General features: G+C 40.5%; 1 protein-coding gene across 1 annotated transcript in view; it reads left to right on the top strand.

Annotated features, from left to right (window-relative positions):
- Positions 1-1,130: 1,130 nt before the first annotated feature.
- The window catches only part of itga3b (integrin, alpha 3b), a 34,032-nt gene continuing 21,013 nt past the window's right edge, over positions 1,131-14,149 (top strand). Inside the window, exon 1 of the mRNA XM_030754422.1 lies at positions 1,131-1,424. Coding sequence (XP_030610282.1) covers positions 1,249-1,424 — 176 coding nt within the window. The 5' untranslated portion in view covers positions 1,131-1,248. The remainder of the gene's footprint in view (positions 1,425-14,149) is intronic.

Below are 14,149 nucleotides of genomic sequence, written 5' to 3'. Positions count from 1 at the left end.
TATTTCACTGGGGATGAAGGAGAGAGTACTTTTGGGAGAGAGGATCTCCTAAAGGATGACGGGGGAGAGTGGCAGCTTACTTCATCAATTAGAGAAGGTCAGCTAGGCCAAGTTTCAGCCAATAAAGTAAACGAGATGAAATATCACATGTTGCTACAGTTTCTTGCTACAGAAAGGAAGCAAGCAAAAAGAACTGAGAGGAACTGAGATGGAGAAGGAAAGGTGGCCCATTCCATGAACTCTCTAAGGGGATTAAGGGTTTAATAAACTTCCCATTGGATACCAGGAGTTTGAGCAATAGGGAGTAGAGCAAGGGAAAGGGTGACTGTCACAAGAGTGCGCGTGTGAGGTTGGGCTATGCATCTACTACCTTGCAGGAGTTCAAGCTTCTGACTCTCATAGTCGCTTCTACTCAAAATATAAACTAAAGTTACTGAAACAGAGATAATTTAATTGAAATTAACTTTTTATTTTTTAAATTTTCTCAGGGTTGATGAGTATAAAGAATAGTTAGGGACCAAAATTTTCAGAATAAATCACAATATTCCTTGTGCCTGATATGGAATGAAATGTCTGATGCAAATTTACAGTGAGCTGTAATGCCCATAAAACCAAAATAAAGCCTAATGGAAATCATTTTAGCTCTATTAAATTCTTAATTAATTTCAGACTAAACTCAGGAAAGAGAAGTTTTGTTTCTTTTCCTTTTAAAGCAAAACGTACACAACTGCAAACACTGTCAACAAGAACGTGCCTGCTGTGTACATGTTTATTACAGAGCAGCCAAAGCACACATTTCAGTATGGCGATAAACTGGTGCCATTTCAATGCAACCCCCGAATCAAAAGCCACAAATGATCATATATTTAACTGTTCAGAAGTCTTTTTCAGAGGTTATGACTTTTTTTATTGTGTCAGTTAATTTTGCGGTAGAAAACAGGAGCAGCGGAGCGTGAGATGGAAATAGTGAGAGACGAGGTTTTCGCACTTCTAACCACAGTGTGCATGAGTGTATTTGTTGTAGGCTAAATGCACTTGCTTCAAATGGGTGTGGAGATCTGAGAGGAAGGGCAGGGCCAGCAGAGAGAGGGAGAGAAAAGGAAACACGGACACCTAGGCAGTGACTTTGCTCTGCGGGGGCTGTTAATGGGGAGGTCTCTGTGAAGCAGCAGCCTACCTGTTGGAGCTCATTGCGGCAGAGTTCGCGAAAGCTGAGTGCACCTAAGGAGGGAGAAGAGCAACTGAAACATGTCTCAAAGACTTTTCCTCTGCGCTGTTTTGGCCGTGTATCACGGGACGCTGACTTGCACTGGATTTAATATAGATGAACGCTTTCCTGTGATCAAAGAGGGGAAAACCAGCGGCAGCTTGTTTGGACTCTCAGTAGCTTTGCATAACCAGACGGTGGGCTCCAGAAAATACCTGTAAGTATAGTCGGATGTGCATTTTTCAGAAAAATGCTTCACTTCATCTTTTTTTTTTCTTCTTTTCTTTAAAAATTAGGGGTAAAATGCAGACAGCCAATCAGACATGGAAAAAACAGCATTTTCTATTCACCTCATATTGTGCACGTTTAACTGCGCAAAAACCCGAGACGACGAGACGGAGCTGCGTTATTTTCACCTGTCGCATGTTTCTGTGCTCCGTTTGCGCACTTACACTCTCTTTCCTACCTCTCACCAACGACCTGCTGTACATAGCACATTTATTTACACCAAACATTAGGGAGACTTTTAGTACAGTCAGGATATAAGACAGGTGCTCTGCACTCTTTTTCTTTTCTTTTTTTTTGCTCCCAGCTTAAGTCTTTGGAAGTTGTACCCGGCGGCAGATTAAGCAGCCCAGTCTCTGTCGTGCACTGAGTCAACGTGTAGAAAGCGGTTTCATAACCTGAATCAGACCTGATGTGAGCTGTTTTGAAAGCAAAACGGCTTTTTTATCTATTGTTTACGCAAATTTCATTTCAGATTTTGTTTTCCTGTCCGTTATTTCCTCTTCTAACAATCTCACTTTTTTTTCGTGATTACAGCAATTACTGAATCTTATTGTTTAGAATGCATACATTAGGTTTCATTGGGTTCATTGTCTGGGCCAGCTTTGGTGGAAACAGCGGTGGAGTGTACTGAGCTGTGCCTCAAAGTGATTCAGTGCAGCAGTAATAGTTTGAATGCCAGTCCTGGCACCGGAAGAACATTTTTAGTCTGATGTGCATTTCAGTACACTGTGATTTGACTTTCAGTGATAATAATGCTGGTGGCTGTATTATATTCAGCAATAAAACCTATGTGATGAAAAAACATTCGCACATTCACACAACCATATTTGGAATTTGTGTGGAACCAGGCATTATTATAACCGCTATCAGGTAGACAGAAGTGGGTTTGTGTTTCCTAATAAAGATCCTCACTGGCCTGGAACACTCAACATGTTAACACACTAGTTACCAGCACTTGCAAAGAAGGAAATGCTTTGTAGATGTTCAAGGAAGTCACATCTTTGCTGTCTTCGCGGCATATCTAATGAACACTCCTCAAACTGTATTACTGTGCAGTATAGGATTTCACTCAGCCAATTACAGTGGCCCCTTCATCCTTCCACGTCCACGATCACACAGCATGTTTATAACATGCCGTTATCAGTGTCCTTGTTCTGCTTTGAAGAGTAAAGCAGGAAGAAAACTGCTCAAATCAGGGCTCACTTCCTCTGTGCTGTCATCAGTGAAGTCTATCTAATGTAAAGTTAATTTATGTAAACTCTGTGAAGTGGTGTACTGATGTGTATTATAGAGATTTCTGCAGTTTGTTGCATACATAGCAACATCTGTGATCAATGTGCCTTCATTTGAGGGAGTCACTCTGCAGCCACACAGCTCTGGTAATGAGTCTGATAAACTTTAGGGAAAAGCTGCCACTAGAAGAAAGGCTTAAGCCTTTTTCTTTTTTTCCTTCTAATTTTGTGATTTTCTTTAATTTCAGGACTGAATGTCACTCCCATGTACAGTACCAGTCAAAACTTTGGACACACTTTACACACTTTAAAATAATAGAAAATCTTATTTTTTGCAAGTGTATTTGCTGTAAACCTTAGATAGCTCAGCGTAAAAGTGGAAAGGAGAAGAGCCTAGAGCTAACAAAATCTCAACACGAGACCAGAGAAGGAAAAAAAAACAATACCATTGATGTCAGCAGTTTGGTTGGTTGTATGCTACAGCTCTCAAGACGGTAGTGAAACTGCTGTGATTTATGGTTTGGAGACTGTGGCACTGACAAAAAGACAGGAGGAGGAGCTGGAGGTGGCAGAGTTGAAGATTTTAATTGGGGGTGACGGGGATGAACTGGATTCGAAATGAGTACATCACAGGGATAGCTCGGGTCGAGCGGTTAAAGAGACAAAGTTAAAGTGGCAAGGCTGAGATGGTTTGGACATGTGCAGAGGAGGGATTGTGGATAGATTGGACAAAGAAATTTGAATATGGAGCTGTCAGGCAGGAGGAAAACAGGAAGACCTCAGAAGAGGTTCATGGATGTAGTGAAGGAGGATGTGCAGAGCGTTGGTGTGACAGAGGAGGATGCTGGGATAGGGTGAGATGGAGATAGATGATCCCCTGTGGTGACCCCTAAAGGGAGCAACTGAAAGAAGAAGATTATGCTTCATGTCAGTGTGACCTGTATTGAAGAAGGAACATTATGACAGAGTGTTACCCTCCAAATTTCTGACTCATGGATGCACAAAGAACAGCAACTTTAAACATTGTACATGTCGTGACTGGTTCATATGTCTTGCATTTTCTAAGATGTATGCTATTATCCAATTACGCTGAATCTTGGCTGAGCTGAAACAATTTCTACAATATATTTTGAACAAGACAGGGTTGCCTGTCCAATTAGTAGACCAGCATTGCTTCTTGTTGGGGGTGGGCTTTACCTGGATAATCCAAAAGCTACCTCAGGCCAATTTGTACCAGCTATTTGCCTCCACACTCCTGCTCTCTGTTTGGATCACCCATTAAAGGTCTCAGAGAGAATTTTTTCCTGAGAAGGCTTTTTTTGTTCTGTGTTGTTTCAGGGAGGGGGGGGACTGGGCAGTCAGCTGGCCACCTATTGGCTCTTCCAGTCCCCTGACCCCGTGGTATTCTTGGAATGTATTACTCTTCTCTGCACCATTAAAACCTGCCAGGTTTCAGGTTGAGACAAGACAGGAGTGAGAATGATGATCCAGAGAGTATTTAAGAGCACACATACACACCACAAATTTTAGACTCATTCTGATCAAAGCTCGCTTCATTTTATAGATTTAAACCCATGTGAGCCGAGAAAATCATGCATTCTTTTGATTGATGAATATTTAATCGGAGTTGAAGCGTCTGGGATCAGGGATCATCCCTGTCTGACTGCAGCAGCCAGAGGCCGTGAAAGTCAACGATTTAATTTGATGGGGCCTTCCCCTTTCTGCTGCGAGGTGCAAATTAAACTGGTCTGCCAGCTGTATTCACATCTGATGTTCACCGAGAACATGCACATGCTACCCTTTCGTCATATCTCTTGATAGAAATAAACATTTTTTTATTTCCTGAATTAAATCTTTTTAGTGCATACTTAATTCAGGTTTGTGTGTGTGAAGCCTTGAATGCTCATCATTTATTACTGAATTCCAACTTTGTTAGTTTATAATAGATATGGCAACAAAAATACTCTAAATTCAAAAAGTGGCCCGTTAAATATCCGACACCTACCCCGGTAGGTTTGAATGATGTCTGCAAAGAGTTTGGTCTATTAACTTTCCAGTGTTAACACTGTTTCTCAGCAAAACATGGCTTTATCCATATCTCAGTGAGTTTACACTCATTTATGTACACTACTACAGAATTGTGTAATTGCCTGTGAGCTCTCATATGTTCAGCAGAACTGTGGTTCATTGAATTGATCAGCTAAAAAGTCTGCAGGCTGAAGCAAAGTGTAATGGAAAAGATGTAGGTGGCTGTGTGTTTGGCTATAATCCAGTATTCCCTCTTATACAAATGCTAGTGGTCTTTGCCACCGAAGAAGGTATATCAGAGGGTTATTTTTATGTCTTGATGCAGCACTTTCAGATAAAAAGCCTGTGTTGTCCACTATATGCTCACATAAGTATTATAGGGGTGCAAGGCAGGAGTTTTTTTTCTGTGTCCCCGTAAAAATGGAGACAAAAAAATTGGAGTAGGTTAGAATGGGGTTAAAATGGTTTTAAGCTGAGCCACTGCTGTCTGTATGAGACCCCCTTTCCATGGTTACTGGCCCTAATCTTAAGGCATTTATTCACTGTGTCCAATCAGCTGGTAATGACATGAGTTGCATTTTGTGTAGCAGCAGAGTTAATGCCTGCTTCTAATAACATGCTGAAATGGATCCCAGCAGGACCTTGGGCCTCCTGCTAATCTCCACAGTGGACATCGGTTATGGTGGCACTTTCATTGGAAGTACCTGCAGTGAGGACTGTTTCTGTCTTAACAAAACTGTAAGCGATCCCCCTTTTTCCTCCCCTGGTTGTATAAATGCCCTCAACAGCATGGAAAAGAAGCAGGCCTCCGGGCTACTCAGGGCTACCTGCAGCTAGAAACACTATATGCTTTAGTAAATTTCCCGCTTCATGCCATTTTTCATCTTTGAAGAGGGAAATGATTCTGCAGTATTAGGTTGCACTTGGTATGTGTCTGAGGAAGTGTGTACAGTATATGTTCTAACTTGTTGTGTGACCTTAAAATGTAAAATGTGCTGATAAAAATGTAGGAAGTTCCAATGCTTATTATTGATACATACATCCATACATTTTTTTTCCTGCTCGATACATATATGAAATTGATATGTAACAGAGAAAGACAAAAAAACCCCAAAAAAACTCTGGTATCTGGTGTTGAAACATTTCAAGCATCAACAGGCAAAGACAGATGTTTCATGCACACCTGCACTTCTTTTATATGCGCTGAGTAACATCTGAGAGAAACTTGGCACTAACCATCCATGCTACCCTGAGTTGCTGTCAGCTCCGTCACAGCTGTGTGGCTGACTGTCCGTCCATGTTTCTATCACATGTAGCGTGGGACGAAATATTATTGCTGGAAATATCGGTACTAATCTCTAGTTTCTTGTGAGTTCTGGCTGCATGGTGTGCACTGGTGAGGTATGATGTCACTGAGCAGCATGTGTCCAGGTTTTGTCCAGCTGTATGTGGATTTCTGTTTGCATGTATACATTTGTGTGTCTTTCTCCATGTCAGTGGAGTGTGTGCGTGTTGGTCACCTTGCAGCAGTACTCCGTCTGCAGTATCAACCTGACATCATTCATCTAGTGACAGCAGACCAACATGCAAACCACAAGCCGAACTGTGTCTGTCCTCTTCAGACAAGGTTTTACCTGTTTACCTGCTGGCCACTGAAAAGTGAGTTGGTTTATTATCAGAGGATGACCTGCCATGTTTAATTTGTCAAGCTGGCTCTAAATTAGTTTGGTCTCCTGTTACTGTTTTACCAAAGACAGATGGTGGTCTTCAAACAGGATGTTTGTCCAGCTGAGATACTGTTACAATAGTGTGGGTGCCTGACTACAAGTGCAGAGTTGATTTTTTTTTTTTTTTTTTAACTCTATTAGATTGTTGTAAATTAGAAATTTACCTTGGTTAAAAAAAAACAGACTAAAATTTACACTGCTGCGTGTGAAAGTGGTTTGCTGTGCATCCTCACATTTTGTCATTTTGTGTCAATATTTAACCGTGATAGTCTTGTCTTCATAGAGAGAATCTTAACATAGTCTGTTCCACATTGGAAGACTTCAAATATTTAAAGTATAGAATTTCACATTATAATAGTTTTAAGGCTTAGGCTGCTGCAGTCAGCTGTTATTGTTTGTGCTAGTACATTAATAAATATACATATCCAAATTGCCCTGCATATGTGAATATCCTGAGATGCAAAGTGAAGGTGGGTCTACATGACCCATGCTGTTCTTTCACATCACTGTTTGACCAGAGATGACTCATCACCTTTGTTCTGTACATGCAGGCACATATTCATTAGGTGTGTCAAGAACTAGGCGTGCTCACTGTGATTAATATGAACACAAAGTGTGTGCTCACCACCACACAGTTTCTATGTTTCCTGAAAGTAGAGTGACCTGGATTTATCCTGGATTTACTTTTAAAAAAAAAGTAATGTATTACACATTTGTTAATTTTCTAAGGCATTGCATTACTTACTCCCCGAAGAAAGTAAGTTCAGCATGGCCTGAGATGCTTCCTGTGCACATGACTGGCACAGATCTCTTATATCTCATATACACAAAGTTTTTTTTTTAAAACACAAAACTGATAGCAAAGTTGAAAATGGACCCAAACAGCACTTCATAGAAACATGTTGTGTCCACAGTTCAGTGGAAACGGGTGCTGGTAAGAATAAAGACTACAGTGTTATTGCAGCTTCATCAGTCTTTTACTGATTGGATGGGGTCAGCATATTCTCCCATTTAACATCCTTCTGGGTCTGGGTTTCCTCTCTGCTACCCTCATGTTAGCATGCTGAATTTTTAGGTGCTGTGTGTTAGTCCCAGCAGATAATTATTTCTGGCCTGCGTGGAGTCTGCACTTTACAGTCAGATTCTTCGTCTTTCTTGCAAAAATATTGAAAAACTCTCTTCTCCTCAAATGTCTCCTCTCTACATAACGCTAGTAGTGATATAAATGGCAGTAAGCCAGACCTGTTCCTGGTGGACTCTGCCCTTTGTGACGTTCCTGTTCATAACTTTTATGGACAGAATTTGGTTCAGGTGCAGCCAATTGGTGAAGGGTTTCTGCTTTAGTGGCCTCTGGATCTCCCCTCTGCTCATTGCAGATGATGTGGTTCTTTTGGCTTGTGAAGCAGCTGGAATGAGAATTAGCACGTCCAAGCTTGAGCCATAGTTCTCAGTCAGAAAAAGGTGGAGTGCCCACTCTGGGTTGGGGAGGAGTTGCTGCCTCGAGTGGAAGTCTCTTGGGGTCTTGTTCACAAGTGATGGGAGAATGCAGATGGAGACTGACAGATGGATTGGCATAGCGTCAGCAGTGATGTAGACACTGTATTGGTCTGTTGTGGTGAAGAAAGAGTTGAGCGTGAAAGTGAAGTTGCTGATTTACTGATTGATCTACATTCCTATCCTGTGGGTAGTGACCAAAAGAATGAGACGGTGGTACAAGAGGTGGAAATGAGCTTTCTCCAAACGGTGTCTCAGCTCTCACTTAGAAGAGTGGTGTGAGCTCAGTCATTCAGAAGGGAGTCAGAGCTGCTACTGCTCCACATCGAAAGGAGCCAGTTGAGGTGGTTTGGACATCTGGGCAGGATGCCTCCTAGACACATGCTAGATGTGTCTTGGGTGTGTCCTACCAGCAGGAGGCCCTGGGGCAGACCCTGGGCACACTTGAGAGATTATATCACTCCAGTGAATTGGGAACTCCTTAGTAGAGTAGGTGGCTGTGCAGAGGAAGGTCTGGGTGTCTCTACTTTGACTTCTGCTTGGACTACCAAGACATGGATTAGCAGCAGAAGATGCACAGGCAGATACATGAAATAAATAAGTACATGCAATGCTGATTGTACTGGGTGTGAGTTATTGAAAAAACACACACACACAACACACAGGAAACTTCATGTCCACTTGCCATCAGCACAATAACAGTGGACTCCACTGTAGCACATCCTGTCATATCAGCCACCTCCTCATCTTTCACTGAAGTCATTACATCCTTAGAAGATCATAAAAAGATCTCAGTCCTAGTCTCATCTCATCATCAGGCTTAATTCAGTCTGCAAATTGAGTCACTCCATTTAGTATTATCTATATTTATTAGTTTTTACAGTATGAGTAGTAATGTTTCCCTGAAATCACCATGAGTTGCCCGTAGTGCTACAGTTTTATACTATCAAATAAAAAAAGAGGATCCAGTGTGTGTGTGTGTGTGTGTGTGTGTTTTGGTTTTCTGGGTTTTTTATACATGTGTGTCTGTTGTCTGTTTGCAGATGTTTTAGTGTTTTTAGGATTAATATTTTGTGCATTTGTCCTTCACCTGTACGTTTTGGTAATTTAGTGACACACCTTATGTTACAGTTAGAGTGATGCAGTATGATGTGCAGGGGTTACATTCCAATCCAATCCAATCCAATAGAAAGATGGGAGTAAATAATGATTTTTCAAGCACTTTCATGCTAAAAAAAAATGGTTCTGTAGTTATTTTTAATAATAAACCTGTAGATTTTTTTAATTGGCCAAAGGGCCACAGCGTCACATCAAATCTCATATTTCCTTCTCCCATCTAAGTCACTTTCTCTCACTCACCCACTTTTAAATGTTTCCAGCATTTTACATAGAAGATAATGGCCTGTAGGAGTGAAAAAAATAAATAAATAAAATTAATTCCCGTTAAACACCTGTATCCTGTATTTCACAACAGCTCATATTTGATCAACATGAAGATGCATGTACTCTTAATGAGACGGCAGTTTCACTGTAAACATGACCAACTCACACTTTGTCTCTTCTTGATAATCTCTCAAAATCCTGTGAGTTGGAAAGGAAATGTCATCCAGAAGGGTTTAATTAAGTTGGATTTCCTGGTTTCACTGTTGCTGGTTTTATCATAGTAGCGAATAGCCAGGTGGGGGGTAAGATTATGGGAGAGCATGGATTAATTTTAATCAAGTACGAGAGAAGTTATTTATGTTGACTCTGACGTTTGTTTACGATCACCCATTTTGCCCTTTTCCTCGCGGCTCCCGCTTATCTGTTCTTGCTTCAGTCGGAGGCTTTGGTGGGCGGTGCTGATTAACGGGGACTAGATAAATGAACCACTGTTTGTTTAACTTAACATCACTGACAAATATACAGTAGTCCATCAAACTGTCTTCTTCCGAGAATTTTTTTTTTAGCCCTGTTGTCGAGAATGCAACCTTACTAAGCCTCGCCTTAGCTGGGTGCAAACAGTAAATGTTTAGTTTAGCCAGCCTTTTGGATGACTGTTAGACAGAAGGGGGCAAATTTCAACATGTCCTCAGAGGTGGAATGCAGCTTGCCTGAGCCTTTGATGGCCTGTTTATGAGGAGGTGATGAGCAGGGAGGGCGATAAGGAGGAGAGCACACATTGTTACACCTGGAGCAGGATGGAATATGACATGTGTTGTCACTGTTACTCGGGTTTGCATCATTTTTATAAGGGTTCAGCAACTTCCTTAGGTTATGAAAAGTTGACATTACGTTGCTCCCTTGAGAACAGCAATGTGAAGGACAGGCTAGTAACAGTGTTTAGTCTAGCTGTTCTGTGTTGCATAGTTTAGGCATGGAAGCTTTCAGTTACTATTATCCTCCATACATCCATGATCCATGATAGGGCCTAATTTAAAGTGATACTTTGACATTTTGGGAAATAGGCTCATTCTTTTCTGGCCAAAAGTAAGTGAGAAACAAAAATACTACTCTTATGTGTGCATATATTACAGGTTAACAGTGGATGACTGACTGTTGGGTGCACTGGGACATTTCCCAGTGGCATGAGGGTCATTATGGCCTGCCACAAACAATCAGCCATGCCCAGCAATAATATAACAAACATGGCTAAGTTGACTGACCAGAATCAGACTGTTTGCATGTGCCAAATATGAATATTAGTGCGTGCATGCAGCTTAACCTGGAGGGCATGCATTTCCCTGGTTTTCCACCAGCAGGATTTAAGTCGACCAACAAAACGTATTGGCAGAAAAAAAACGAAAAGGTGGAGGAGAAAGGGAGAGATGAAAAAGCAAAAGGTCCAAAGCTGCTGAGAGACTCTAAATCTAAAGCCCAGCTAATTTATCTATCATAAATAAACTACATATAACATTTTTTTAGGGAGATCTGCTTATGTGTTGTGTGTCTGAAAGATAAAAAATGTATATATTAGTTTATATCAGAATATTGGATTTCTAAATGAGCATATTTTGGTATCATCTCAGAAAACCTATACTAGTCAAACTGTAGCTAAAACACGTGTTATTCGTTGTTGTAACTTGTGCGAAGTTTAAAAATATTTTTTCTTGTTCGTTGAATTGAGTTATTTTTGACCAGGATATCCTTCAATAAACAAATATGTAGGACTGATTTCTTGCATTTGCGCAATATTTCCTAAAATTAGAAACATCCTGACTCAGAGCTGCTGGAAAACTAGTTCATTTATTTATTACTTCTAAACTGGACTATTGTAATTCATTATTATCCGGCTGTCCTAAAAGCTCCCTGAAAAGCCTTGAGCTGATCCAAAATGCTGAGAGAGCATATTTCTCCAATCCAGAATTTAATTTAAAATCCTTCTCTTCACATACAAGGTTGTGAATAATCAGCCCCATCTTATCTTAAAGACCTCCTTGCGTTTCACTCTCGGCCTGGCTTTTTTGTGGTTCCTAGGGCATTTGAAAGTAGAATAGGAGGCAGCACCTTCCGCTTTCAGGCTCCACCTCTCTGGAAGCAGCTCCCAGTGTGGATTCAGGAGGCAGACACCGTCTCTGCTTTTAAGATTGGGCTTAAAAATTTCCTTTTTGATCAAGCTTATAGTTAGGGCTGGCTCAGGTGACACTGCTATTCACTCTCTGTGTTTACAATATAAAGCACCCTGAGGCGACTGTTTCTTGTGCTTTGGAGCTATATAAATAAAATTGAAATTATTGAATATGAAGATAATCCTTTGAACATCTGTGCTAAGATGGCATCTTGTTCCATTTTTAAAAACAAGTGTAGGTTCATTTAGTTGTGTGTCTAGTCTTGTTCATTTTTATAAGCCAATATTTGTGTAGTCCTACAAAATTTTTACTGGTGCATCTGTAAACAGCATCCACTGAGCACTGTGTTCAAAAAGGCTTGTTGGTCAGTCGTGAACTTTTGTTTTTTGTAATCTGTAAAATGTTCCTCTTAATGAAAAATGTTTGCCTAATATATAAGGAGTCAACAGTAGGGGTTTCACTAATATACAGGTCTCCCAGTATTGACAGTACCTATGATATTTAAAATATATTTATTGATTACAGTTAAATAACTTGTTAAATTTTTTGATAGCGAGAGGTGGTTTTCGCTTCATATTTGTCAGATGTGATCGTGGGATTCTTTTATCTGACATTTATCAGTTAACCAAACTGTCGGCCCATTCTTAAAATTTTCATGTAACGTGTACATGAACCTAAGTCAGCTTTTTAACCTGATGGTATCACTCGGCAGTGTTGAATTTCTACAACAAACACAGGTGACCCACATGGCGCCGCTGAGACAGTGAGATGGTGAGAGTATGTTGTGAGCTTAAATTAACCAGCCTTTTTTTTTTTTTTCCTCCAGTTTGCTGCAGTCAGTATACTTTGCAGGCCAAGATTATCTAATCCCCTGAAGCATGTGTGATTAAATACTGGACTCTGAGCCCTACTTCCTCATAATTTCTATTCAGTGAGCAAAGTTCAAACTGTGTTTTAAGCACCCAGAGTTTGCTCAGTCTCTGGCTTGGCCTTGTTCTCCTGTATGAATGCTTTGGATAAGCCCCCATAAGGCCTTGTGTGGCTTGGTTTTCCAACAAGAGCTGCTAGCTTTGTGAGTTAGTGCTTTGGGACACTGTGTGCTGTAGCTCCAAAACACAACAGTTTTACATGCCTGCTTCTCATTAGACATAATGTAGTGTGGGAGCACACACAAATATATATGTACACAGAGACACTACTGATTCCACACTGACAGTGGGAATCCTCTCCGCATATCTGTTAGTCCCATTTACTGCTGCAAACCTCTGTGGTATCTTCTGTCTTATTTACTGTCTATATTACTGAGTAATTATCACAGCCAAGGTCTCCTCTGAAAATTTTCACTGGAAACCGCTGGCCCTCAGAGGCCAGCTTGTCTCTTCCTGGTTGTCATCACACTGGGAAGATAATTGATTCATGCACAGCAAGTAGTATAAAGAAGAAAAACCTTTATGCATGCAAACATTGCTTTGAATGCTAGTGTTTAATAAATATCTTATGGATGTTATACTGTATTTATAAAAGGAAGGTGATGATGGGGTTTCTTTTTTTGTTATTACCTATAAACATGTCTGATAAATGTAAAGGAACTAGTTATAATGTGTGCTACGGCATCTGATCTGAGGTCAGACTTTTGTCGGCTTATGTCTGGCGGACATGATTCAAGTAACTTAATAGAATAATTTGATCCAAACTCAGCGGAAGTTGGCTCACATGATTAATTTGCATGTCTGAGTCGCTTCGTGATCAGGTGAGACAGCAGAGAGGATGATTTTGTTTAGGCTCTTGAGATGTGATCACACTGAGATTGTAAGAGTGAATAGGGGCATGATTTAAAAGTATGTATACATAAAGAAGACTGGAGTGGTAGAGCCTGGTACACAGTCTCATTGTGTTTGTGCAGAGTGAAAGACCACCACAAAATTTGTGAGTAATATTTAATCAGACATGACTAACCAAGAACAAGTGCTAACAAACTCTATACAGTCATTTTCATCTTTATCTTTCAGCACTGAATCAATTTTCAGGAAGCTTAAATGACAACAGTGATGTGCTTGAATAACAGACTTTGACTAAACCACTATATGCTTTTATTTCATATGTATGGCACTCACACACACATTGTGAACTAGCATGTTCTTGCCTTTCTCCTACAAAGTGGTGCTAATAAATCTTGTGCTGATAGTAAATTGTGTGTTCCAGCACAGAGCCTTAGACTGCAGCAATCTCTCTACTTCAAAGGCCTGTGGTGTGGTAAAAGGTGCGGACGCAGGGAGTGTCTCAGTGACGAAGAAGCCAGTGTGTGTGTGTGTGTGTGTTGCCCAGGCTTGTCATGGGTCATGGTTTGTCTGCTTGACTCTTTCTTTTCATGTGAACTCTGCTTTTTTTGTTTGTGTGTTTGGTCACACCTGAGATTCAGGTCTAATGATAATTCACACACTCTATTGATACAAACTATCCCATGCTGTGTGTAAAAGTTGTGCATATTCAAATTATTTTGAGTATTATGCTGCAGGTTGTGCTTTATTTGTTGAGTCTAGGAAGATTATCAGATGAACCATTGCTGATAGTGTCTTAACTTTGTCTAACACTATTCTGATATGATCTAATATTTATATTTTGTCT

This window comes from Archocentrus centrarchus, chromosome 19, assembly GCF_007364275.1.
Source record: "Archocentrus centrarchus isolate MPI-CPG fArcCen1 chromosome 19, fArcCen1, whole genome shotgun sequence".
Classification (NCBI taxonomy): domain Eukaryota; kingdom Metazoa; phylum Chordata; class Actinopteri; order Cichliformes; family Cichlidae; genus Archocentrus; species Archocentrus centrarchus.
The sequence above is the reverse complement of the archived record's forward strand: the minus strand, read 5'-3'. Positions and strand labels throughout refer to the sequence as shown.